This window comes from Carcharhinus amblyrhynchos, chromosome 17, assembly GCF_965287045.1.
Source record: "Carcharhinus amblyrhynchos chromosome 17, sCarAmb.v2.hapA, whole genome shotgun sequence".
NCBI classification, from domain to species: Eukaryota; Metazoa; Chordata; class Chondrichthyes; order Carcharhiniformes; family Carcharhinidae; genus Carcharhinus; species Carcharhinus amblyrhynchos.
The window spans coordinates 12,296,003-12,321,887 of NC_137340.1; the positions used below are offsets into that span (position 1 = coordinate 12,296,003).

At 39.3% G+C, this 25,885-nt stretch overlaps 1 protein-coding gene across 2 annotated transcripts in view; it reads right to left on the minus strand.

Annotated features, from left to right (window-relative positions):
• Positions 1 to 640: 640 nt before the first annotated feature.
• The window catches only part of atad1b (ATPase family AAA domain containing 1b), a 62,982-nt gene continuing 37,737 nt past the window's right edge, over positions 641 to 25,885 (minus strand). For both annotated transcript variants that reach the window (XM_080205487.1, XM_080205486.1), the window contains exons 3-10: positions 25,473 to 25,571; positions 22,118 to 22,238; positions 19,190 to 19,390; positions 11,463 to 11,569; positions 9,154 to 9,243; positions 5,050 to 5,100; positions 2,148 to 2,284; positions 641 to 871 (exon numbers count right to left, since the gene is read on the minus strand). In XM_080205487.1, coding sequence (XP_080061613.1) covers positions 760 to 871; positions 2,148 to 2,284; positions 5,050 to 5,100; positions 9,154 to 9,243; positions 11,463 to 11,569; positions 19,190 to 19,390; positions 22,118 to 22,238; positions 25,473 to 25,571 — 918 coding nt within the window. In that variant the 3' untranslated portion in view covers positions 641 to 759. The remainder of the gene's footprint in view (positions 872 to 2,147; positions 2,285 to 5,049; positions 5,101 to 9,153; positions 9,244 to 11,462; positions 11,570 to 19,189; positions 19,391 to 22,117; positions 22,239 to 25,472; positions 25,572 to 25,885) is intronic.

Below are 25,885 nucleotides of genomic sequence, written 5' to 3' on the forward strand. Positions count from 1 at the left end.
AAAATGGTGAAAAATAATAGCAATTCAGTATATTTGAACACCTTAATGACGATGATAATACAGGTAAAACATACAATATGTGATAGACTTTAAACATTTATTTACATTGAACCATAAAATAAAAAATACATTTAAAAAGCATAACATCCTAGATACAATTAAATTAAAATAGAAACATGGCTATGGCTCAACCAAATGTCAGAAACTGTTTTGAATAGTTTCTTCATTTTATTTATTCAGTTTTAGAGCTCTTAAGTGCTCCAATTCATTATTAAATGATGCAGATTACAGTGCAACCAGTCAGTACTTTCATTGTGTCTTAAAAAGCCACTTGAGTTTCTTCCCCACCGCCGCCAGCCCCCCCCGCCCCCATATTTATATCATTCAAGTAGTTTTTTTTACAATATTAAATCTTAAACAATGATACCAATGCATTCACTATCAGAACGAATATACAGAAAATCCTAGTATATGTATCTGCACAAGCCCCAGTCAAGAGGAATTACACAAATAGTTCGGTATAAAGTTTTCTGTGAACATGGACCCCAAGAGCTACAGTTGGTGGGCGATGTTAAATTCACAGAAATACAATTCGAAAAACAACTCCACCAACCATTGTCCCCCTTCCCCCCCTCCCCCCCACACCTCATCTCTCCCCATATGTAACTCCATTACTTAGCAGAGGAATAGCCATCATCCAGCCAAGTAAAAATACAGCTCAACTTGTCCTGTTTGGTAACCAGACAGGTAGGTTTACCCTCAGTCTACACTCAAGTGTCCATTCAAAGTAGCAGCTCCCTTAGATTTTCGCATCTTCACTATTGCCCTTTGGAGGTCCTGTTGTTTGATGGGTCGAAGCTTGTCCTTATTACTATTGAAAGACACAAGAATGGCATTAACAGATAGTACGGATGTATTCAATGAAGGATAAAGTTTTGATTAGAAACTGGATGAGATCAAATTCTGCTCACCGGAACAAAGTTCCTATTTGGCACTTTATTTCAAAAACAAGATTTCCAGCACAACTCGTGATGCACAACCATTATCGAGTAGAACAAGGGCAGCAGATACTTGCTACATCACCACTGGAAGATTCCCACCAAGCCACTCAACATCCTGACTTGGAAAATACATCACCATTCTTTCACTGTCACTGGAATACCATCCCCAACTGTACTGAGTATACCTACAAGACACAGGCTGCAGCAGTTCAAGAAAGCAGCTCACCACTACCTTCTTATGGGAAATTTGGGATGAGCCATAAATGCTGGCTTAGCCAATGAAGCCCACACACCGTTTGAACGAATTAAAATGTAATTTTCAATAGTGGATTGTGATCCTTCTCGAATTGTATCCAAAACAAACTATTTCAATCACAGGAGGACTGGGCACCCACCCTGATTCATATCTCATGTGAGTTTCAATTAGTAGAAGGAAAGTTGAAACATGGTTGAGTTATTTTATGGGTGGTATTTAACAGATTATAGTTTACTAATAACAAGAAAATAAGGAACACAAATAGTAAGAAGAGAGAAAACAGAGAAGATAAAGGTTGCAAAACTTCAATATCTCCAAGTAATCAACAAACACAGAAGCTGTTCAAACCCATGTTGCTTGTCAAGAATTATTAATTAAATGAATGCTAGTTAACCTCTCAATGTCAACAGTATTAATTAATATCAATTTATTAAACAAAAGGAGCTGCAACAAAATTGTTGTTTCTGGAATCCTGGCTTGAATATTAGTTTTGAATTATGCTGGAAATCATTCAACTTATATTCTCCAGTTTGTGAAACTGCTTAGTACAAGAACTTCAAAGAACATTCACCACCTGAAGATTTAAAAGACTACGTCAATTATTCACAGTGTAAAAGACCTGTTTTATTTACTTTGCACAATCCAACAATTCATACTGTGGTTATATTCAGGGCCCTGATGTTAACAGTGTGAAGGGCATGTCTGACAGGATGTATACATTAGCTCAAAACAAAAATGCTGGTAGCCCAAGTTCCCATCACCTTGTGCAGATCATTCAACATTCATCGTGCAGTTGGTGAATGAAATTGTCTGGCTGTCAGACTGGAATCAAATTCATTTAAACGCTACACTAAAAACTGCATCTTAAAAAAGATCCGATTTATACAAACCTTTCCTCCTCATCAGCGCCATGTACATAATCTCGGACACAAAACATGGCAGCGTCCCTACAGAGCTCTTTCAGGTCACTCCCTGAAAAGCCATCAGTTTCCCTGGCAACTTCAGTCAAGTTCAAGGATTGATCTACCTGTTAAAAAAAAAGCATACAGTTTAGACTGTTTAAATTGCATTTCTGAAATGACTAGCTTTGGAAACAGTTGAAACATTTTCAAACTGGGGACAGGGGGAAGAGGACAGTCTGGTTGCAGACATATTAGCATATTGCGCCCATATGCACTGGCAGAATGCACCACTGCCTCAAAGAGAGTTTTCAATCAAAGCTGGGGACTTTAAGGGGACTAGAATTTATTACATGCTTTTGCAAAGGGGAAAGAAAGGAATTAACCTACAAAACTGGCATATGTGCGGATAACCTAAACCTTGAAGACAAGCTGAAACACCCTGCTAAGGAGCAAGATGGGTAAAAACCGCTTTACGGTAAGTCGAGTCAACATCAGTCTGTGAGCAGAGTGAATGCAATGCCTTGAGCAATTATGGATCCACATACAGCCTCAGGACCGCATTGTCCAAGAGACCATGCAAGGCTGGAAGCAACGAAAGGATCGGAGGAGTTGGATTTGAAGTACGAGGAGTGAAACACGAATGCACTGAGGGGACAGAGGATCAATATAGATCAAAGAGGACGAATTGCAAGCTGGTTGTGTGGTCAGATGGGAATATAGTGACTAATTTTTTGACAAGTTGAAGCCAATGGAACAGAAAATGGGAAACCAGCAAGGAGGATTTTGGAGAAATAAAGTATAATTGCAAAATTGTGTGGTGTGCCAATTCTCCAAAAGCATAATCGGGTGGCAGTACAATGTTACAGAAATACACACCAGCGCAGATTTTTACCCATAAGTTCTAACTTCGACTGAGACAAACAAATAGGAATTACTTTGCATTGTTTCCAAGTTTGACGCTCCTACAGTCTAGACAACAACAGGTAGACCTGGGCACAAATCAGAGACAATGAGCACCATCGAACACAGGCTCAGAGTTCAATGATTCCACAAGCTTTTCCTTGGTCATTTGTCAATACAGTAATATCTCCAGCCTGGAAATCAATTATTCAAAAGCACAATTGCCAGAAATTCCTTCGTACAGACCCAAACGACTCTTAGCGTCATTTAGCACAGTACTTTGGTAACAGAAACATGGAAAATACAGTATTTGGAAAAGTAAAACAATTATTGCTGCTTGATGTTTTATGTCTCATGTAAATATTTACGTTTTCCGGTTCACACATTTGTGGTTAAGCATTCTAGCTTAATTTCCGTACCCCAGAAATTACTTGTTTCCAAGCATTCCAGAGTGAAGAGGTTACAGTGCACCAATGTGTATCCATCTTACCAAAGATAGCAATAACGAGCCAGTGGTTTGCATTTTGGAGAGATACTGGCCATAAAGTTTTAATTTCTGGGACTTGCAGTTTTCTGTTCAATCATAGCATGTGGGCATTATTGGCATTTACTGTCCATCCACAATCGCTCAAGGTGATAGTGAACCACGTTCTTAAAACGCTGCAGTGCAGGCACTCCCAGCAATGCTGTTAGGGAGTTCCAGCATTTTGATGCAGTGACAATGAAGGAACAGTGACGTTTTTTCAAATTAGGATAGTGTGTGACTTGGAGAGGAACATGCAGGTGGTGCTGTTCCCATGTGCCTGCTGCCCTTGTAGTTCTAGGCAATAGATATGCTGTTGAGTTGCATCAGTGCCTCATGTCGATGTATACACTGTAAACAGGTCACGTCAGTGTTAGAGGGACAGTCTGCAATATCAATTAAATTTATTCCAGAAGGCATAGAGTTTCTTCAGAAATGTTGCAGCTCCACTTATCCAGATAAATCTGCCCCAGCCCTACAACCCGTTTGGATATCTGTGCCTCTCTAATTCCAGCCTCCTGAGCATTTCTGATTTTAATCACTCCATAATTGGTGGCTGTGCCTTCAACTCCTCGGTACGAGGCTCTGAAATTCACTCCCTAAACTTCTCCACCTGTCTACCTTGCTTTCCTTCTTAAAGCTTACCTCAAGCTTATGGTCATCTGCCCCAATATCTCCTTACATGGTTTGGTGATCTATGTTCTTTTCTACTAACCTCTATTAAGCACGTCGAGAGTTTTCATTACATTAAAGCCACTACATAAACATTAGCTGTTGCTATTGAGTGCGGCTGTTGCTTGACTAGTCTGTAGGGTGACTATCCCAACTTTGACATTTAGAGCAATGCAGCATGGAAAAGGCCCTTCGGCCCAACTGGTTCATACTGACCATGGTGCCCTCCCAACATAGAGTCATAGAGCAATACAGCATGGAAATACGTTCCCAGATGTTAGAGAGGAGGACTTTGCAGAGCTGATTGGTCTTGTGAATCAAATCTTGTGCCCGATTTGATGTCAGATGATCTGACATTCAAAGTGGCTTGCTAGGCTATTGCAGAAGGCAGTTATGAATCAGTCAAATTGCTGTGGATCTGGAGTCATCAACGAGCTGAAGTGGATAAATGCAGCAGATTCCCTTCCTGGGGAATTAATGAATTAGATGGGCTTTTAAAACACACTCTGGTAGCTTGGGATTTGAACTCATGTATCCAGATCATTAGTCCAGGCCTAGTCCCGCAGCACGCCATTATGCTACCATGACTTTCTACCTAAACAATGACCTGGGACAATAATAAAGAAATAATAAATTTCTGAACGAACATCAAAAGGGGTCTTTGAATACCCATTCATAACCGATGAATGTGGTATATGATCAAAGAAGCTAAATGCAACCCAATCTGGAAAACATCTGGCAATCCAACTAAAAGCATTGAGTCAATTTTAATTCCTTTCACCGCAAGTCACATACCTCTTCATTTCGTAGAATTAAGTTCAAAATGGAATGCCGTTGCTCAATATTCTGTGAAATAAAGACAAAATTTAGTACTTCCTCAGTATGGAAAACAATAAACAATAACTGTATTTTTTGCAATGTCATGCAGGAACAGCAAAGTGCTATTTTGTTCAGCTTAGTTGGCTATGTCCCGTATATCTAGTACAAGTTGAATATTACTGAGTTTTTATATTGCCATATACAAATAAAAAAGGCAAATTTTATGGCTTTGTCCACTTGCATTGTCAGCTTTCAGGACCTGGCGTTCATAGTCTATTTGCACGGCAGACTCCCTTGCTCCTCTACACTATTTATATTTTTACCATTTAAGGCACAAACTCTTTCCTCACTAATCAAAATGTTTTCTGTATTGGTCAACCATTAACCTAGTCTGTACCCAGTTGTGATTACGTGGCGATGCCAGCGTTGGACTGGGGTAAGCACAGTAAGAAGTCTCACAACACCAGGTTAAAGTTCAACAGGTTTATTCGGTAGCACAGGCTTTCAGAGTGTCGCTCCTGAGTGCATCTCTGCTTCTTGCTAGTCCTTCTACAGCCTCTTGACAATCTATCAAAAGCCTCACTTTGTATAATATTTGGTGTGCAAATTAATTATAGTTTTGAAGTATATACAAATTATAAAACATGTGCTAATTATTAATGATGTAAATACTTTTTTAAAACTCTTTCACAGGTGTGGCTAGCTAAGCAGCAATTTTTTTTTGCCCATCAATAATTGCTCGAGAAGGTGGTAGTGAACTACCTTCCTGAATTGCTGCAATCCATGTGTTGTAGACATACCAACATTGGTGTTATGGAGGGGGATCCAGATTTTGACCTAGCAACAGTGAAGGAATGGTGATATAATTCCAAGTCAGGATGGCATGCGACTTAGAGGGTGGTAGTGTTCTCCATGCATCTGCTACCACTGTTTCTATAGTTAATAGAGATTGCTGATTTGGAAGATGCTGTCAAAGGGGCCTTGGTGAGTTGCTGCTGTGCAAATTGTAGACAGTGCACGCTGCTGCCACTATGCATCAGTGGTGGATGGGGTGTCAATTAAGTGGCTGCTTTGTCCTGGATGGTGTCAAGCTTCGCAAGTGATTTTGCAGCTGCACTCATCCAAGCAAGTGGAGAGTATTCCATCACACTCCAGACTTGTGCCTTGTGGATGCTGGACAGGTGTTAGACAGTCAGGAAGTGAATTACTTGCTGCAGAATTTCCAGCCTCTGACTCGCTCTGATGGCCACAGTATTTATATGGCTGGTCCAGTTCAGTTTCTGGTCAATGATAACCCCTAGGATGTTAAAATTCCTTAATAGTGGAGGGATGCAGAGGCATTGTTGAACTTATTTTATGGAGGCAAGTATGGTTTTGCTTGATGAAAATCCTGAAACTTTGAAGCAATCGTTTTTTGAAATTTGTTCCTGTATATCTTGCTGTTGTAACATATCTATCCTCCATAGCAATCAAAATCAATCTCAAATCTTAGTCACAGTTATAGTTTCAACATTTCATTTTGATCGCACCTTTTAACGACTTGCTCATGATAACAGCTAAAAGGAGTGCAGTTTATGCTTATTTATAACATCTCATCAACATCTAAACAACTTGCACTGGAAATGCAGAGTTTACATTTTTTTTTGTCACAGAGCCTATTTATTGCAAAAGTTCTTAAACAATCCAAACATCACAGAAACATTCAGATGTTAGCATTTCCTTGGGGAAGGGATCACGGTTTATTGCATCTATCAGAATTCACTGTTTCTTTAAAAAAAAGCCCAATGTGTTTGTATATCAGAAATGCCCAAAGTCGTGCAGGTTAAGCCATGCTAAGTTACCCCTTAGTATCCCAAGATGTGTTGATTAGGTGGATTAGCCATGAGAAATAGGGCCGGATAGAGGACCTGGGTAAGATGCTCTGTCAGAGAGTTGGTGTGGACTCAATGGGCCAAATGGCCTCTTCTGCACTTTCGAGATTCTGCGATACAGTGTCTGATATTGCTAACCTCTGATCTGGTTACAGCTCTGGCCTTGTCTCTAACATAAACCACGCTGTCACTATCTTTAGATTGAAGCAAAAACACTGCAGATGATGACATCTGAAACAAAAACAGAAAATGCTGGAAAATCTCAGCTGGATGACCCTTCTCTCAGCTCTGAGGAAGGGTCATCCAAATTTAAAATGTTGGCTCTATTCTTTCTCCATAGATGCTGTCAGACCTGCTGAGATTTTCCAGCATTTTTTGTTCTTGCTGCTACTATCTCTGTCGCCTTCGTTTTTTGCTGTTTCAAGCTTCCCCAAAAATGCAAGAAAATTTCTGCTCCACATCACCAGCCACCTTGTACGTTCATCAGAATGTTGCAATCCCCCCTCCCATGGCTTTTCCAATATTAAAAATAAATTGTAAGAATACACGACTTAAGAATTCAACTTCACATTCCTTTCTCAATGTTCCAATACTAGTGTTCTGTTTGCATTGTGGCAGATCTGCTTTCCAAAATTGTTTTTATCTACATATCTGCCTTCTGCCCTACATTCCAGACCCTCAATTAATCACACGTCAAATCATTTAATGTTTCTATTTTGACGTTGGCAATTCATTTTTTTTGCCTCCAAAGTGTCAACATTCACCATGTCCCAAGCTAATTTGTCACATTAAATCCCCAGCCAGTTTTGCAATGTGGGCTTTCATCCACCACCAACTAGTTGGATATGCCCTAATGTTTAGCAAAGTGCAGCTTTGCAGACCAAATTTGTAAACTAGATTCGCTCAAAGCTTAGTTCTCACATCATTGCCAATTCAATTCAAATTCCTAATTATAAAACAGCAGTGACCAATGAAAAAGCAAAGCCATGATGCCACTTATCTCCCTTGATGCAAGTAACCCTTGTTTACAGAAACATTCTTAGCAAAGATTCACAGGATTTGTTCACTGCTTTAACAGGAAGAATATAAAACTGAAACCAATTTATCAAGTTCTAAATATTGTTTTCCTAGTTTACCTGCACATCAGCCAATACACTCCAAAAGTTAATTTGCAATGGAATCAGCTATTAGATAAATGCAAACATTTATATTCCTTATATACCTACGACTGTGTGGCCAAATTCCCCTCCAACTCGATTTTCAAGTTTGCTGATGACACCACCGTAGTGGGTCGGGGTCTCAAACAATGAGAGCGTACAGAAATGAGTTAGAGAATCTGGTGCGGGCGGAAATAATCTCTCCCTCAATATCAACAAAACAATGGAGATTGTCATCAATTTCAGGAAGCGTGGAGGAGAACATACCCCTGTACAATCATCAACATGAATGAAGTAGAAAGGTGTCCAATCATCAACAACCTGTCCTGGTCCCTGCATGCCAACACTGAAGAAAGCCCACCAATGCCTCTACTTTCTCAGAAGACCAAGGAAATTCGGCATGTCAGCTACAACCCTCACCAACCTTTACAGATGCACCATAGAAAGCAGTCTTTCTGGTTATATGGTTCCTGCTCTGCCCAAGACTGCGAGGATATACAAGAGGTCATGAACGTAGCCCAATCCATCACGCAAACCAGCTTCCTATCCATTGACTCTATCCACACTTCCTGCTGCCTCACTAAAGCAGCCAGCATAATAAAGGACCCCACGCACCCCGGACATTCTCTCTTCTACCTTCTTCCGTTGGGAAAAACGTAAAAAGTCTGAGGTGCATACCAACCAACTCAAAGACAGCTTCTTCCACGCTGCCATCAGACTTTTGAATGGGCCTATCTTGCATTAAGCTGATTTTTCACTACACCCTAGCTACGACTGTCACACTATATTCTGCACTCTCTCATTTCCTTCTCTACAGTATGCTTTGTCTGTATAACGCAGAAGAAACAATTCTTTTCACTGCATGCTAATACATGTAACAATAATAAATCAAATCAAAAACATATTTTTTCAACTATATTGCCTTTCAGAGATCTTTCAAAATTAACATACAAATCAGTCCAAACGTTCTCTGTTCTTTTATCACCACACCTCTAATATCCATGAAAAACTTCTGCGGTCATAATGACAGAAATCATTACATCTGCACTTACAGGCTGCTTTATGTGAAATCTGGTTGGCATTCTTCGCAAAATGGCAGAGTCAAGATCTTGTGGTCTGTTAGTGGCACCCATCACAATTACCTAACAAAATAGATATTAGGCATCAAATACAGCATGGATTTTTAACAACAGCATGGAGCTGATGGTTACTATACAGAGTCCTCTATTGCTATCCATCGTCCAAAATCAAGTCTTTAGTGGAAATACAACTCTAGCAGGTAAATTATTCAGCTTGTTGGAATGTCATTAATACAAATCATAAACAGTATATTTAAATTAAGCCTGTTTTGTAATCTAAAACAAATTTCATTTTTGTAGCTCAGACACAGCAAGCAAAATGAAAAATTCATTTAGTTACACATTCCTATTCCTTGAAATAAATGTAAATTTACAGTTTTTATTTGGAAATCAAGTACACAAGAATGCTGCATTAATAACAAATTGAAGTAACAGTAGATAGATTGTCAAGAGCTCTCTAATCATGTTACTTATATCATTCAAACGTGAAGGATTCCTGCGTGGGGCTCCCAGATTCAGCAAATTTACCCTCTTAGTAGTTCTACTTTCCATTGATAGGTGTAACTAGAACTAGGGGGTATGGCCTCAAAATAAGGGCGAGCAGATTTAGGACCGAGTTGAGGAGGACCTTCTTCATTCAAAGGGTTGTGAATCTGTGGAATTCTCTGCCCAGTGAAGCAGTTGAAGCTACTTCATTGAATGTTAAGGCAAAGGTAGATTTTTGAAAAGTAAACGAATTAAGCGTTATGGTGAGCAGACAGGTAAGTGGAGCTGAGTCCACGAAAGGATCAGCCATGATCTTATGTTCTTATGAATGAACCCGAATTCCCAGATTTAATGAGTGGGGTTTAAATTAGCCTGGTTTTTGGCCTTCAGTATTCAACAACTCCTGCTGCATGTGGATGTTGCTTGAAGTCAGGCTAGAGACTGGTTGCGATAGCCCAATAGTTGAATCCCCACACTTACCCTTAAGGCTCATATATGGATAATGATCATTTAAGTGAGCCAGTAGGGCCCTTGGTGGAATCAACAACTTCAGGGGGAGATAGCAGAGATTCCAATTATCACAATGTTGAAAATAAAGGATTCATTTTTCAAACACAGGCTAAATAATGTGGAACAAAATTGGACAACTTGTATGTTACTGCTACAATGAAGTTTTTAAAATGGTGGCTGACATTGGAGCACAATTGCAAAAAAAAACACAAAAGTAGTGATTTGGGTGACACTGTGGCATAACGGTTAGCACTGCTACCTCACAGCGCCAGGGGCCCAGGTTCAATTCCAGCCGAGTGACTGTGTGGCGTTTATGTGTTCGCCTCGTGTCTGTATGGGTTTTCTCCAGGTGCTCTGGTTTCCTCCCACAGTCTAAAGTTGTGCAGGTTAGGCTAATTGATCATGCTAAATTGCCCCATAGCGTCAGGGGGAATAGTACAGTAAATATGTGGGGTTAAGAGGATAGGGTCTGGGTGGGATTGTGGTCAGTGAAGACTTGATGGGCCAGATGACTTCCTTGTACACTGTAGGGATTCTATGATAAATTTTTGTTCAGAAAGTAACATGAGCACTTGGGCTATTATACTCATTTGTTAAAACAGTAAGGGAAACATTTTCACTTGTCACGTGCAATCTACAACAGGGGACAATAATCTGTTTTACTGCTGAATAATGCTAAATAGTAAACGTTAGTGGAAATAGATTTCAACATTGTGATAGCTTTAATTGGTTACATCTATCATTAAGTTCAAGTATATGCAGTGATATTTTATAAAATACTACACTCAATCTCATTAACATAATAAAAGTGTAAAAGTGCTTCAGGAAATGGAAAATGAATATTACACAGGAGAAGAGCTAAGGGAGATGGGTAAAAGCAGCGTTAGATGTATGCTTTGTGTCGGTTTTTGAAATGGAGAGAGATACTAAAGTGGGCATGTTTGAGAGATTTCTAGAGTGTTGAATCATGATTGGCAAAACACTAACCAATAAGGAGCCTGGTAACAGGAATGTAACTGATGTGATAAGGCAATAAGAGTATTTGTTGTAAACAAGGATGAAGATCTTAAGTTCAATGTATTGGGAAACAGAGTCAATGCAGGAAGACAGGAAATGGAAATAAGATTTAGTGCAAGACAGGATGCAAATAACAGTTATGAAGTTAAAAGCGTGTGTGCAGTTAGGATGGAGCATAGGAGACAGGCAAGGAATGAACTGGGTAAGTCAAGCCTGCAGGTGACAAAAAGATGCAGATTATCAACATTAAAATCAAATACTGCAGTCACCTGACAGTTGAAGTCAGTATCAAGGCCATCCCACAGGCTCATGAACTGAGCTTTCATCATCGCTGTAGCTTCGTGATCCGAGCTGGACCGACTACGCAGAAAAGAATCTGAGGAATAAGTGTAAAACAATCAAGAAATATTTACCATCATATATCTTTGTCACCTTTAACTTTCAAGACTGCACTGGCAAAGCTGAACCAATTTCTCCTTATGGAAGTGTCAAATTATCTCTTAAGATGAACAAAGTACCAGAAACACAGGATTACATCAAACAGTTGGAGCACAGGAGGCCGTTCAACCCATTGCATCTGTGGCGGTTCTCTGCAAGAGCTACTCAGCTAGTCCCTCTCGCTGTTGTTTCCCAGCAGCTCTGCAGATAACTGTCCAATTCACCTTTGAAAGCCACGGTTGAACCTGCCTTCATCACAACTCTCAAGCAACTTCCATATCCTAACCATCTGCTGTGTAAAAAGCTGTTTCCCTGTTACTTTTGCTTCTTCCAATTACCTTTTAAGTCAGTGTCCTCTGGCTCTTTACACTGTGTGGGAACATTTTCTTCCTAACTACTCTGTACGGACTCATGATTCTGAACACTTCCAACAAATCTCCTCTCAACCCCTTCTCCTCAGAGGGAGAACAGCCCCAGCTTTTCCAATCTGTCCACGTGACTCAAGTCCCTCATCCCTTGAGCTGTTCGTGTAAATATCTTCTTCACCCTCTCCAATTGCTTAATCCTCCCTAGAGGACAGTGCCCAAAATTGGATACAATGCTCCATCTGAGGCCAAACAAGTGTTATTCAAACATTCAGTATAAGTACTGTGCTTTTATACTCCATGCCTCTATTTATAAAGCAGAGATATCTAATTCTTTTGTGAACAGCCTTTTTAACCTATCCTGTCCCCTATAATAACTTGAGCACAAATCCCATTGATCCCACTGTTCCTTCACCACTTCAGAATTGTATCATTTTCATATGTTGCGGCTTATCACTAACCTTCTCCCAGTTCATTATACTTTCAAGTTTTGTATTATCTGCAAATTTTGAAGTTGGGCCTTGCACAACAAAGTCTAGCTCATTAATGTCAATCAAGGCTTGCAAACCAGAGACCAAGGGCAATGCTTTGAGGACCCAGGTTCGAATCCTACCATGGCAGATGGTGGGATTTGAATTCAGTAAAAAATCTGGTATTAAAAATCTAATGATGTCCATGAAAACTATGTCAATAAAGAAAAACCATCTTGTTCACAAATGTCCTGTGTCGAAGGAAATCTATTGTTCCTTCCTGGTCTGGGCTACATGTGACTCCCAACCCACAGCAATGTGGTTGACTCTTAGTAGCCCTCAGAGGTGGGCAATAAATGCTGGCCCAGCCAGTGACATCCTCATCCCCACAAATAAATGAAAAAAGCAGTGGTCCTTTAACAGGCCTCTGGGGACTCCTACTACATATCTTCCTCCAGAAAGACAACCGTTCACCACAACTTCATTACCCACTCAGCCAACTTTGTATCATGGTGCCACCATCCTTTTTATTCTACAGACTTTTCTGACAAGCTTGTTACGTGCACTTTATTAAATGCCTTTGATGTCTCTTCACATCACATCAACTGCATTTACCCTCATCAACCCTCTGTTACTGCATCAAAAAGCTCAATCATCTCAGATTAAACAGACCGTCACCAGTTGCCTGGTCTACCCTCGAATCAAAGGTGTAACATTTCCTCTTCTCCACTCTGGCACCATTCCTTTATCCAAGGAGGATTATCAGTACCTCCATAATTCCTTCCCTCAGTACCCTCAGATGCACCCAACTGATCCTGGTAACTTATAAGCACCCTGGAAGACTTTCAAATGTCAATGACAACGAAGAACAGTTTATCTTAGTCACAGTCCCATTGGATACCATCTAAGACTTTAATAAGAGCTGTTTCAATACAATGACAGGGGCAGAAAATTAATTGGAGGGATTCAAACATGATCTGGGTGAAAATGGACATGGATTTAGGAGGCAACGGCAGATTTAAGAAATGTATATTTTCCGAGTCCTGAAAGTCAGGAGAGCCGACAACATGACAGGTGAAGACATAGGAAGGAGAGCTCAACGTCATCCAGCCTCACAGCACAGTGATGGGAACGTCAGCTGTATGGCTGCTCGCTGTTAGGTTGGAGAAACTGTTTTTTTTTCCATGCGGCAAACATTCTCAGGAAAGGAGACTGAAGGGAGATTTGAGGGAGGTGTACAAACCTAGGCAAATAAAAGCTGCTTCCATTAGCTGTTATCATAAGGAATAGAAACTCAGATTTAAGATACTGAACAAGATATGCAGGAGTGCTGTGAGGAAGAACATTGACGCCAAAGGAAAACTGGATGGGCACTTTAAGAAAATAAACTGCAAGGCTATGAGAATGGAAAAGGGGAGTTGACAGGCTGGACTGATCAATGGTGAGCCAGCATAGAGTCAGTGGGCTAAATGGCGTCCTTTGGTGCTGCAATTAGGAACAAATGAAATAGGAGTTTCAGGCTATTTGGCCCATCAAGCCTGTTCATTCAGCTAAATGATGGCTGATCCTCTATCTCAATGCTATTTTCCCATCACTTGATATTTTCAATAATCTATCGATCTCTGTCTTCAATGTATTAAATGACTACCCCAGATGGCTGTGGAGGCTCAGAATATTCCGAAGATTCATCACCGTAAGAGTCAAGAAATTCCTCCTCATCTCCTAAAATGGCTTATCTTTTATTCTGAGACTGTGACCCCTAGTTCTAGGCACCCCCCCCCCAACCTGGAGGGCACCCATCCTGTATATTCCCTGTTGAGCTCTGTTGGAATATTGTATGATTCGATGAGATCACCCCTCATTCTTTGAAACTCTAAAGAATTTTAGACCCAGTTTGTTTAATCCGTCCTCACAGAATAATGCCGCAATCCCAGAGACAAGTCTGCCGAACCTTTGCTGCATTCGCTCTAAGGCAAGCATAACCTTCCTCGGGTAAGGGGGCCAAACCTGTACACAATATTCTAGGTAGTTTCACTAGAGCTCCATACAACTGCAGCAAGATTTCTTTACTCCTATACTTAAATCTTCTTGCAGTAAAAGGTCAACATGCCATTTGCTCTCTGATGCAAAGGGCTGTGTCTATTCTCCTGACTGTACCATCCATTAACTCCCCCTGCTTGAATGGTTTCCTGTACTATGGTGTCATGGCTAGTTCGCTCATCTACCGTGTAGCCCTTTCGTCCATACAGGTTGCACAATTGCAAGGGTTGGGGCTCCTCAGCTTTTACCTTCTAGATCCCCAAACCTGCTGCACTCGCAGTGACGCCTTCCAGTTCCTGAACATGGACTGAATCAGATAATCCTATCCTGAGAGGTGTAAGCACTTTCTGGAACAAAGCGTCTCGGTAACTTCCCCCTGTCTTATAATAATCCATGTACTGACTTAATTTACTGATTACATTTTAATTGATGTCTCTCGTCCTGTCTGTACTTATGTTCCTATGACTGGAATAAGTGTTCAACTTACTCCAACTGAAATTCCCTGGTTAGATAAAATCAAAAATACTCACCAACCAAATCTCATAGCTTTACTGCCATCAGTAATTCTTACACTATTAATAAAACACAATTACTAAAATTACCTGAGTTTTTAAAGATAAATGAGAAAAATACTTAATCAACTGCCCATTTGGCTGCTACCTCTCACCATGATTTTTCTCAGTGCAAGTGCTGCCGCCTGTGTCCTCTGTCACGTTCTATGACTCAATCAACTCTAAGTATGGTCAACCCTTCTAATAACAAAACTGGCACCACGCATCAATTTTTAGCCCATCTAGTGTCTCAATCACCTTCCCTTTCACTATGACTGTGCAGAATCTTCCCTTGCTCAGATGCAAAGTACTCATTTGGTACTTCAGGCACCATTGCCTTAGCCCCTAAGCACGAATCCCCTTTTTGGTCCCTAATCAACCTCCTTCGCCCCTACCTCTTTACTATGCCTCAACTAAAGTAGGCCTATGGAAGATTTTTGGGTGTCAGTTTTATCTCATTTTCTTTTTGCTTTTTATATTTCTTTCTTCACTTTCCCTCTTAACTTCCTATATTCAGCCTGGTTCTCACTTGCATTATCAACCTGTTATCTGTCATATTCACCCTTTTCTTGCTTCATCTTGCTGTTTTTCGTTGAACCTAGGCTGCAACTAAACTACTTTCTCTTTAAAGACAGTCAATTGTTCCATTGCAGTTTTCCCTGCCAATCTTTGATACCAATCTGTTCTCACCCTGGAGAGATTGGCTTAAAAACGTACTTTTATTCTGGATTGCTCTTTGTTCCTTTCCACAGCTAATCTAAACCATATGATATTATGATTACTGCCACTCAGCAAAGAAAATTATTTTTCATAGTAATTTTCTAGTCCTGTCTACTAATTTAGTCTTACTGGGATCACTATCAAATCTAACCCAGAGCAGAGTTTCCAGGAGATGTCAAAAGATGCACTCTAGACTCCTGGCAGCAGTCATATTATTAGTTTGTTACGAAAGACTGCTCTGTAAAGCAAGATACAAATACTGTACTTTTGTATACTGCTTAGACTGACACAGACATTAGTTCAGTCTAAGCAAAGCCCAACATGGCCTTCCAGACTTTGTCAGAACAGTGAATGATACGCATCCAGGAGTCTCACGATTTCTCAAACCTGGTGACACCACTGCGGAATATCAAGCCCCATGTTCTTGTCAAGACAAATCTGTAACCAAAGGCTTTTTGTTATCCAGTACACAAGTTGGGATACACTGCCGGCAAAGAGCTGAATAAGATTAAAAGGAGGTGAACAGAAAGTGGGGGGTGGGGGGGGGGGGGGGGGGGGGAGGAATGCATGAATACTTCTTTGAAGAAAGCAGTAAAACACACCAGCCAACTATGAAAAAGACAGAGATCAACTGTTCAAAAATTAACTACACATAGCCAAATGACAACGGTGACACCATATGTGAAGCTGAAGACAGCAAATGGTGTGAACTGATATTTGACGCACCCAAGACCATGTGACATAGAAAAATAATTGAGGGCTGGTTTACAACACAGGACATAAATAAAGAGATAAAGGGATAATCAGTAAAGTCAAATAGTTGACTTCGTCTCTTATTCAATAAACACTTAAAGTAGTATGAGTTAAAACAGCTATCATCACTCAAGATTCAAAATGGAAGATAATAAATGATATTTATGGGAAAACTGCAAAATTCTTTGTTCAAGCAGTAACTTGCTTCATTCGTACAGATCTCCTTGTAAATAGCCACCAAAAAACAAAATTATTTCATTCAAAAGGCCATTTGCTAGGAGCAAAATACCAAAATGGTTATATTAAGACCTAATGGATTTATTCTAATTTCTAGCAGTGTTGCTGAGTTCCTTGCTGTACCTTTTGATTACTGTGTTTTGATCTTGTAAACAAAACTGAACAACTCGTTTTAGCCTGTATGAAAATTGTCTGATGGCATTTTATTATGGGAAAAAGCAACAGGCAGAGGTATTCTCCACTGGATAACTTAATTAAAAATCATTTGTTAAACCCACTCACCCTGATCCATACACAACACATGTAAGAATGCAGATTTATGTTGACTAGAGACTCATTCTGCTTTCAGAATGCTGTCTTGCAACTGTGAACAAGGCAAAAGCATTAGGAAGAATCTCAAACTGAAATAACCACATCTGTGCTGACATGTTGCAACCCACACTGACGATGCAAGATTGGGAAGCTATACATAGCTACAGTCTTACGTATGATACAGGGCACACATCAACCACGCCCCCACACACACACATTGATCTTTTGTAGTGTGCTTTTGTTGCAATACCAGGGAGTGCAGCAATCAGCAAATAATGGGAGTTGAGAGTCAAGTAATTAATATTTGCTCGAATGAGAATCTTCATCGATACGGAAATCACTGAAGGACAAAATCCGTTCTACAAAAATACCCAGACATCATCTGTTTGCAAGCAACGCGAGTACAAGCGTTTGGAGCTCAGTATAGCCTTATCTATGCTTCATTGGTCACAAGATAAAGTACAATGTTATTAAATAATTACATCCTAAATTCTATTTGGCTTGATGGAATAGTTAAATTATCCAGACGGTTTACTAGAAACAAGGTAAAGGTCAAACGTGGAGTGAGAATAGTGTGCATTCTTCACTCCAGAATCATAACCCTTGTGTAGGATAACAACAGCGTTGTCTATTTGTGTTCCTCATTACTTGCTGTACCCGCATGCCAACTCTGTGATTCATACACAAGGACACTTGGTCCCGCTGTACAGCATTCTGCAGTCTCTCTCCATTTAAATAATATTTGGCTTTTCAATTCGTCCCACCAAAGCCGATAACATCACATTTTCCCCATGTCATTTCTCAGCTGCCAAAATCTTAACCTATCTCTATCCCTTTATCAAGATGATCAAATGCCATGATTATTCAACACGTGTCAAACCTAGATCCTGAATGCAGTGATCTACACAAAATTGGAAGACTTTGAAAATGTTGATTAGTTGCAGGACGTTTTACATAAACTGAGGCCAGCATGCACAGGACTGAATAACTAGTATTTGATTTTTTTAAAAAAAATGAGCTGTTGAAATCCTGGACATACAGGTAGCCAAGATGCTGCGAACATTAAAGTGCAAAGCATTTAAAGCATAGAAACAGGCCACTCAGCCCAACAGGTCTATGCTGACATTTACATTACTATGACATCCTCCCCCCCCCCCACCCCCGCCACTGTATTTATCAAACCTTCCCAAACTGGAGGATAACAGACCAGCTTAAACATAATTTGCTGGTAATAAGAAAAACGCTTGAGAAAAATCAAGTAGGAAACTGGGATTTCATGGCTCAATATTAAAGTCAAGGTCAAGTAGCATAGAAATGAATGATGGACATCATTAAGGCTGCAAATCTCTGGCTCCGAGTCAGCAAAGGAAAAATAAAATGTGAACATTCCAACCTAGGGATGGATACTAGGAAGATGTTTCCTCTTGTGGGGGAGACTAGAACTATGGGACTCGGTTCATAAGAGTCTCCATTTTAAGGTGGAGATGAAGAAACATTTTCTTCCTCCCTCAGGAGATCATTAAGTTTATGGAATTCTCTTCCCCAGAAAGTAGTGGAAGTTGGGTCATCAAGTTTACTGAAAGCTGAGTTAAATAGATTTTTGATAGACAAGAATAACAGGTTATAGGGTCAGATAGGAAAGTGGAGTTGAGACCACAATCAACTATGATCTTACTGAATAGTGGAGAAGGCCTGATAGGCCAAATGGCCTACTCTCCCAAGTGCTATGTTTCTATGCAAAGTGCACCATTATTATTTTTGTCAAATATCATTATTAGTTTGTTCAATGGTTTGCTTTTCCTTACATTTACCAATCTTGGCCAACTCAAAGAATTACCAAATCAGAGGTTGGACTACAACACAAGTCATGATATTCTGATCACCTATACCTAATTGAGGAGTGTGGCATCAGGCAGTCAGCTGGAGTATGCAATTCAGGAACAGTAGCTGATAGGACAATATCGATCAAAAATAACATCAGATTGTGCGAAAATTTAGTAGCCTGGATTGAGAGAGATAGTCGTGCATGTTACAAATCTATATTAACAATTATAATCTTGTATTAGAGACCTTGAACAAAATACTAATAATCTAACTTACAGATGCTCACCAATTTCATCAATAAAGACAATGGCAGGTTGCAGCTTTACAGCCAATGAGAAAACAGCTGCAGCCAGTTTTTGAGATTCTCCATACCACTTATCTGTCAATGTGGAAGGCTGGAGATTGATAAACCGACAACCTGCTTCTTTAGCAGTAGCTTTGGCAATAAGAGTTTTTCCACAGCCTGGAGGTCCAAACAGGAGTACGCCTGAAACACAAACAATTTTTTAAAGTTGCTTAAACAAGGATTTCAACATCATACTACTTAAAACCCAACAAAAGTCAAGTCTGTTTCCATTTGCTACTTCCAAAGTAGATTTCGGAGGCAAGTTCGAAGTGTTCATATATAGAGAAATAATCAATGCTTCATTAGAAACATGCAGTTTTGTGGGGCAGAATGCTGCACTGATTATTTGCATGATACACTTCTAACACATGGTTAGCAATCCAACCACATTGCTGCAGAATCACCTTGAAATGCATGAAGTGCATAAACATGAAATAGATCAAGGAGCCAGTTAGAGCCATGAATAGATGTCACTGAAGAGTTTCTCTGTCTTGTAGTACCTACAATTGATGCTAGGTGAATGCAGATTACTCCGTGCACTGGTGTCCTAGAGTAGGTATGGCCTCAAGGGTATAGACAATACCAAAAATCAACATATTTTCTTTAACCATGTTGATTTATATATAGAATGTACAGTGCAGAACCAGGCCATTCCACATAACAGGTCTACAGAAGCCCAAGAGCAGGAGTGGGCCATTGAGCCCTTCAATGGCTTAGCTGTGACCTCACTCCACATAGCTGCCTTTGTCCCATTCACAACTTTGGCTAACAAAATTTATCAATGGATGTAACTCAATTGTCTTTTGCAGAGGAGAGATCCAAACTTCTGCCACCCTTCCCTAATTCCACTTTGAAAGGCCTCCCTCAAAATTTTAATATGATCCCTAGTCTTGATCGCCCTAAGCACTGGAAATAACTCCTCTCAATCTACTATATTTCCCTTAATATCTTTGGATTTGATTTATTGTCACATATACTGGGAAACAGTGAAAAGTATTGTTTCTTGTATGCCATGCAGACAAAACATAACGTTCACAGAGAATATAGAGGAGAAAGGAAGGAAAGGAGGGTGCAGAATATAGTGTTGCAATTACCAACAGGCAAAGAGAAAGAACAGCTGAATATATGGTAGACCCATTCAAAAGTCTGATGATAGCAGGGAAAAAGCTGTTCTTGATTTAGTTGGTACATGTTCTTAGGCTTAACTTTGACCAAATCACCTCTTAAAGTTTGAAATTTCAGGGAATATAACAATAGTTTGATTAATTTCAAAGAGATTAACCCTTGAAAACTGGGTATTATTCAAGTAAATCAAACCTGCAGTCCCCTCCACGATCAATACATTCTTCCTAAGGGAAACGTCTATGAACGTCATCCATATGGAATTCCAGAAAGCATTTGATAAAAGTTCCACCTCAGTGTTACTTGAAGTTGAAGCTCATCTAATTGATGGCAAGTGATTGATCTAGTTAAGAAACTGGCTGAGTTGCTGAAATTGTTTGAGGGCAACATTAGGCCTCAAAGATTAAGATCATTTGGCATTTTCAAGCAAGCAACTATTTTCAAAATCAATTTCAAAAATAAGCAAGATTCCACAATATCTGCCTCAGTTGCTCCTCTCTGCTTCTGGTTTTGAAGAGTCAATTAGATCTACCCATATAAATCTTTTCAGGAAACCCTTTGTGTCTTGGAGCTTTAATGATCTTAATTTCTTCGATGGCCTCGTTAACGTGGATGAAATCTCCACAAGTTATTAGGGTGTGATCAGTGTGATTGCCATGGCTTCATCCATAATTACAATGCAGAGTATCCTGTAGTGGAAATCAATTGCTTGTGCTAACATCTGTAGGTGTTGCACCAGAGGAAATCTCTGTACAGTAGGTTTTTATAACTCCTGCTTGGATCTCGCGGCCTCTTCAACTTTAAGCATCAAATTGACTTCCAGATAATTTTGCACCAATGTGGTTGGATTGCCAACAATAGCAAAGCATTTCATATAAACAATACTCCAATGTTCTGCTCCACATCCAATGTTTATCTCTTTTGGATCAGACTACTTGCCAAAGATATAATTTATCAAATGCTGGCTTCTGGCTCTCGGATACATCCAGGATCAGTATCGTTTGTATGGTTGCTGCAAGATTAGGCTGATAATGACCAGCTCATTCTCAATACATTGTCAAAATGCAGGGCCCTCTGTTATCAGCTTTCTCAACATCATTAAAATCAGTGCATCATTCTAGTCAGCCCACACACTGAAGTCTCCCATCATGATTTGTTTTGACTACTGATAACTTTGAAAAAGCATTAAAAAAAATTTTCTTCAGCTCATCTTCACTTTTGTTTCAGTGGCTGTCCCATAGCTGTCAGGCATTGATGCCTATGTGCATGTTCACAGCAACTTCGAATGCTACATCAACAGAAGGGATAAGACAGTGATCTTTTGCCAATCATACCTCTCAGTGCAGTAATACTGAAATGAATACCAAGACAGCTCGCATGCTAGCTAAAGGATCCTTTGCTCTTCTTTTTTGCATCACCTGTCAACTAGAATTCTTACATTCCATTGAGTGTACAGCAAATTGTGAATGGTTCCCCCCCCACCACTCCCCAACCAGAGCAAAAAGAACAGCCTTACACACTACAATTAGCCAATCTAGCTTTGAGAGTCAATCTTCTCAACTGAGATTATTTGTGCAAACTCCACTTAAGGCTGGCTACTCCATCACTATCAAACAACACAAACCTCAATCATCCAGATTGAACAACCAGCATTGCAGACTAGGTAATGTGCCTGCGCAAGCCTATCAACTGGTCATTTGCTTAAGCGCCCGCCCCAGTTAACATTTATTCTGAGATTCCATATACCTTTTGGAGGTTGCAATAGCCTTGAACCTTCAAACAGGTGCCTTTTTTGAATGGGCAATAACACTGTATCTTTGAGCTCTGAAATGACTTCATCCAAGCCAGCAACATCATTCCAGGTAACCTAAGGAAAGCAGATGAAAACATAACTGAACAACCATTGAAAATTCTACAGATTAAGGCAGTTACAATGAAGTTATGTTCCGTGCAGTGAAAAAACACAGGCATGGACTAAGTTCATGGCAGCTTCATTTTCCTGCTTAGCCTTCAAAGCTGTTATGTTTTCAATAATGATAATCAGCTTCACTTCAAAATTATCCTTAAAAACTGTAAATAATCTGAGAAAATCAGTAATATTTAAGTTAGCAATCTACAAGATGAATCTCCTGTAGTGTTTCTCATACACGACTTCTAAAAGCAGAAACAGCAGCAATTGTTCCTCTAACAGAATTACCCTTTGATTTCATATTTCCTGAGGGCTTTATAGCTTTATCAACTCAGGGGTATTATCTAAAGGGACATGCTTTTTAAAATGCAGGAAATGAATATGGTGGAGACTGATTTTATTGCCAATATCAAAGTTACATTTTGACTGTAGTACTATCATAAAGCAGTCTTTGTAAGTAAATGAGTAAAATACTTTAATGTAATTTCTGCTGTCCAACTGTATTGGAATATTACAATAGTTATGACATTGCCTGTCACAATTTGTTCAGGCCACTTCAGCAGCAGCTTATTTGATATTCTAAAAGATTGAATATTACCTAGCACTAAGCCCACATTCAGTATAATTTTTATTTTTAAAATATGTTGTTTATTGAAAGCAGTTTAACAAGCATATGGGGCAGAGGGCTGACATTCACACTAAATTCAGTTTAAAATATGTCTAGTGCCAGACTTGGTTCCCAGTAAAATGCTAAAGACCTGACACAAGCAAATGAGGGAAGTGTAACATTGTGCACATGCGGTACGTTGACAGTGCATCAAACTTGTGGCAGCTCCAAGGAAACCAGATCCTGCCTCTGATTCAGAGAATGATTCATCTGGTAGATCTATTTAATAGAGCATTAGGAACTCTGAACTGAATTTAATGGACCACAGGTAGCTAAAGAAATCGTCATTCACATAATTTGTCCAATGGAGGGTAAACAACTGTTAAATTTTGGTCAAATAAAACCATCACGGATCAGGCCTCAACTTCAGAATTTCTTTGATGATAGCCAAGGTTGATTCCCTAGGATTCCTCATCAGCTATCTACAAGCAAGAACTGAGATGAGAAAAAGCACTTCAATTTACTGCAAAGATTTTTGTTTTATTTCTGTATTAAAAAGACAACAGTTTTAAAAAGAACAAAATCAAAAATACTGCCGATGCTGGAAATCTGAAAGAAATAGAATATGCTGGAAATACTCAGGTAGCATCCGCGGAGAAAGAAACACTGAGTGTTTCAGGTCGATGACCTTTCATCAGAAACGGGACTATGTTTAAATGAGAACCAAATTTATGCTTTCCAAATAAGATTATTTTAGCAACTACAACTAAGTAAGCAGTTTCTTAATTATTCATTTCAAAGTCATGTACTCATTCTAAACATAAGTACAATTTTGTCAAAGCTCCAAATTTTATTTACACAGTTTATCTTTTCATGGATTTTGTGTCTTTTTTGCACTAAAAGCTAAATCTTGAAGTAGGTAGATTTGCTTCTTAATTTTCTAGATAATGTTTTGGAAATTTCTTTGTGACTTTTCTTCCAACAAAGAATTGATAAATGTTAGTTCAAAAGTTGGTCAGTTTTTCACCGAGCACATTTTAAACTTGTGCGCAGAATAAATTCTCTTAAAAAAAAACTTACATATTAAACAAGCTTTAATTAAAGCTTAATATTTCATTTTATTGAAAAATAAAGACATCAGTCATTGAGTCATAAACTGTAATGCAGTTTCTTAGTTTTAAAGGTCTGCTTCAGGTTTTTAATTTGCAGTTTCTGTTTTCATTATAGGTCAGTTTGTGCAGAACTATCTGTGCAAATTTAAATGCACGTGTACTTGCTTAAGATCTCTAATAGGAGAATGCATCAAAAAAAATGCAGTACAAGTCTGGCCTCTAAAGGATTATTATTGACCTTGTATTCAATTAGAGTCAGAATGAAGTTAAAAGTGGACATTTTGTCCTCAACTATCTGTTAAAGAATAGAATCCGATTGGTTACAGTACAGAAGGAATGCTATTTTACCAGCTCTCTGCTAGAGCAATTTAGCTCCCTAGTGCAGCAAATTTCCATTCAGGTGCTCATCCAATTGCCTTTGAAAGCAACAATTTAATTTCCCTCCATCACATTCTTAGGCAGTGCATTCCAGATGCTAACCACTCATTGTATAAAAAAGTTATCATATCATTCCTTGGCCAATCACTTCAAATGTGTATTTCGGTTCTCAACCTTTTGTACTTATGGCAACAGTTACTCTTTATCAAGACCCCTCAACATTGCAAACACCACCATCAAATCTCCATAACCTGTCTCATCTCTAAGGAGAATAGCCCAAGTGTCCACCTCACTGAAGTCCCTCAACCCTGGAACCATTCTCCAGAATCTTTCTGGCATATTATCATCACATCCTTTCTAAATGTGTTGTCCAAAATTGGACACAATACTCCAGTTAAGTCCAAATTGTTAAGACAAATTTACAACTAACTAGACAATTGAAGACACATTATATACTTTGCCCCAAATGTAGGCACAGGGCCTTAGAACACTAAGCTACAAGGTCATAATTGTCAATTCTCTGAAGAACAAACTCCTAACCCTAGATGTACTGTTAAGGGAGGTGAAGATTACTCTTTCCACTGGGAAGAAGAGATTTAAAAGGGGATGAGTTTCCACAGGCTGTTCTTTGGCACTTTTTACTAGGCACTCCAGAACACCATTAACAGGAATCTGGACAGGTCACTTGATGGTTGAATGAAATGGATCACATTTAGCAGGACGCCAAATGATATTGTCAGTTGTTTCAAATTGTACTTCCATTTAGAGAAAATGCACATTTATTTTCTATTGAGCAGCAGAGAGGTGTCATGCCCATGACGTCTAGGATAGCAGCCTTCTAACACTGGTCAACTGGGGCTTGGTAGAGTAAGACAAGAATCAAGTGGCGGCTTAATCCTTGGTTGGGAGAATAAATTTAAATTACTAGCTAAAAGGAAAATGGAATTGCATATTAGGCAAGTTGCCTCTAATGAGATTTCCAGTACACAACAATTGCAATGGTGCATATCTAATATAAGGATTAGTAATTCTATTCTATCCACATTTTACTTCCAAGACAGCAAGAACATTGAATACATTTAAAACGTGCCTTACTTGCATACTCAAGGGGTCCACGAGATGGGCTGCAATATTCATCTCATATTCTGAAAGCTTGACATTTTTCACACCAATCTGCTTCATTAGTCTTTCTGCCTGCAAGTTAATTAATAATTAATTTAAAATATAAACAAAAACAAGGACAGTCCCACAGCTGCACTTCAATCATAATTTATTTTCCAATTGCATTCAGTAGCTCAATGTTCAGTTCGATAGAAACACAAATTAGAATTTACTTTTCCACTGAACGCAACCTATGGAAATATAGCCAAGTAATTTAATGAAAAATTAAGGCAAAAAATAATTGAACAGGAAGTCACTTACCTGAACCAATCTTGTGGATTATCTTTTAGACAGTTCAAAAACTTTCATTCACACAGCATTTTTAATGTAAACCGTCTCAAACTGTT